At 65.4% G+C, this 844-nt stretch overlaps 1 protein-coding gene across 1 annotated transcript in view; it reads right to left on the bottom strand.

The window, feature by feature from the left end:
• Positions 1–717, bottom strand: part of OLFML2A (olfactomedin-like 2A) — a 4,759-nt gene extending 4,042 nt beyond the window's left edge. The window contains exon 1 of the mRNA XM_009334461.1: positions 598–717. Coding sequence (XP_009332736.1) covers positions 598–717 — 120 coding nt within the window. The remainder of the gene's footprint in view (positions 1–597) is intronic.
• Between the last annotated feature and the right edge of the window lie 127 nt (positions 718–844).

Raw genomic sequence — 844 nt, forward strand, 5'->3', positions numbered from 1 at the left:
CGGCACCCGGCCAGTGGCTTTCCCTGGGCACTGCCCGCCCAGCAGGGACCCCCAGCTCCCCACAGCCTCACAGCCGGGGCCAGGGGCTTCCCTTCCTAAATGCAGCAAAACCTCCTGCATTTTGCATTTCAAAAAGGCCTCTCTCTTTCAAAGTGAAACGAAGGTCCCGCTGGCTGGGAGGAAAACACCAGGCGGCCCAGAGGGCTGTAAATCGAACAGGATCTAATCAAGCTCTCGGCAGGGAGCAGCGGGGCAGGGAGCGGGACCCCCTCCCCAAACACCACCTCTCCAGGCTCTCGTACCTCCCTGGGCCCCCTGACCTCCCCATGGCAATGCCGGCGCTTGTGCAAACAGGCAGGGTGATTCACAGCCCAGCGGCGAGCTGCCGGCCCCTCTGCACACACCCGGGCAACTCCTCGGCCCCCAAGCTGGGCTGCTGTCCTCGCCACGAGCTCTGTCCCTCCATGTGCACGGCGCTGTACGACGTCCCGGTGTGCTCATGCATCCTCGTGGGAGCCCTGCACGAGGTCCCAGTTTGCACATGCATCCCTGTGGGAACCCTGCACGAGGTCCTGGTGTGCCCCATGGGAACCCCACTTGAGTTCCCAGCCGGGGTCCCCCATTCCCACCAACACCCCAAGCACCAACGACCAGTGAAGCTACCACCGCCACAGCACAGTCCGACACCCGGGGACACGCTGCGATCCCGCCCGCCATCGGCACCTTCCACAGGGAAGGGCTGCAGCTGCCTGTGCTAGAAGCTCATTCCCGTGGGAGCAGGCGGCCACGGGCTGCGCGTTCCCTCCCACCACCCTTGGCAGTGCTGAGGACGGCGGGAGCGACG

This window comes from Pygoscelis adeliae, unplaced genomic scaffold (assembly GCF_000699105.1).
Source record: "Pygoscelis adeliae isolate BGI_AS28 unplaced genomic scaffold, ASM69910v1 Scaffold150, whole genome shotgun sequence".
Taxonomy (NCBI): Eukaryota; Metazoa; Chordata; class Aves; order Sphenisciformes; family Spheniscidae; genus Pygoscelis; species Pygoscelis adeliae.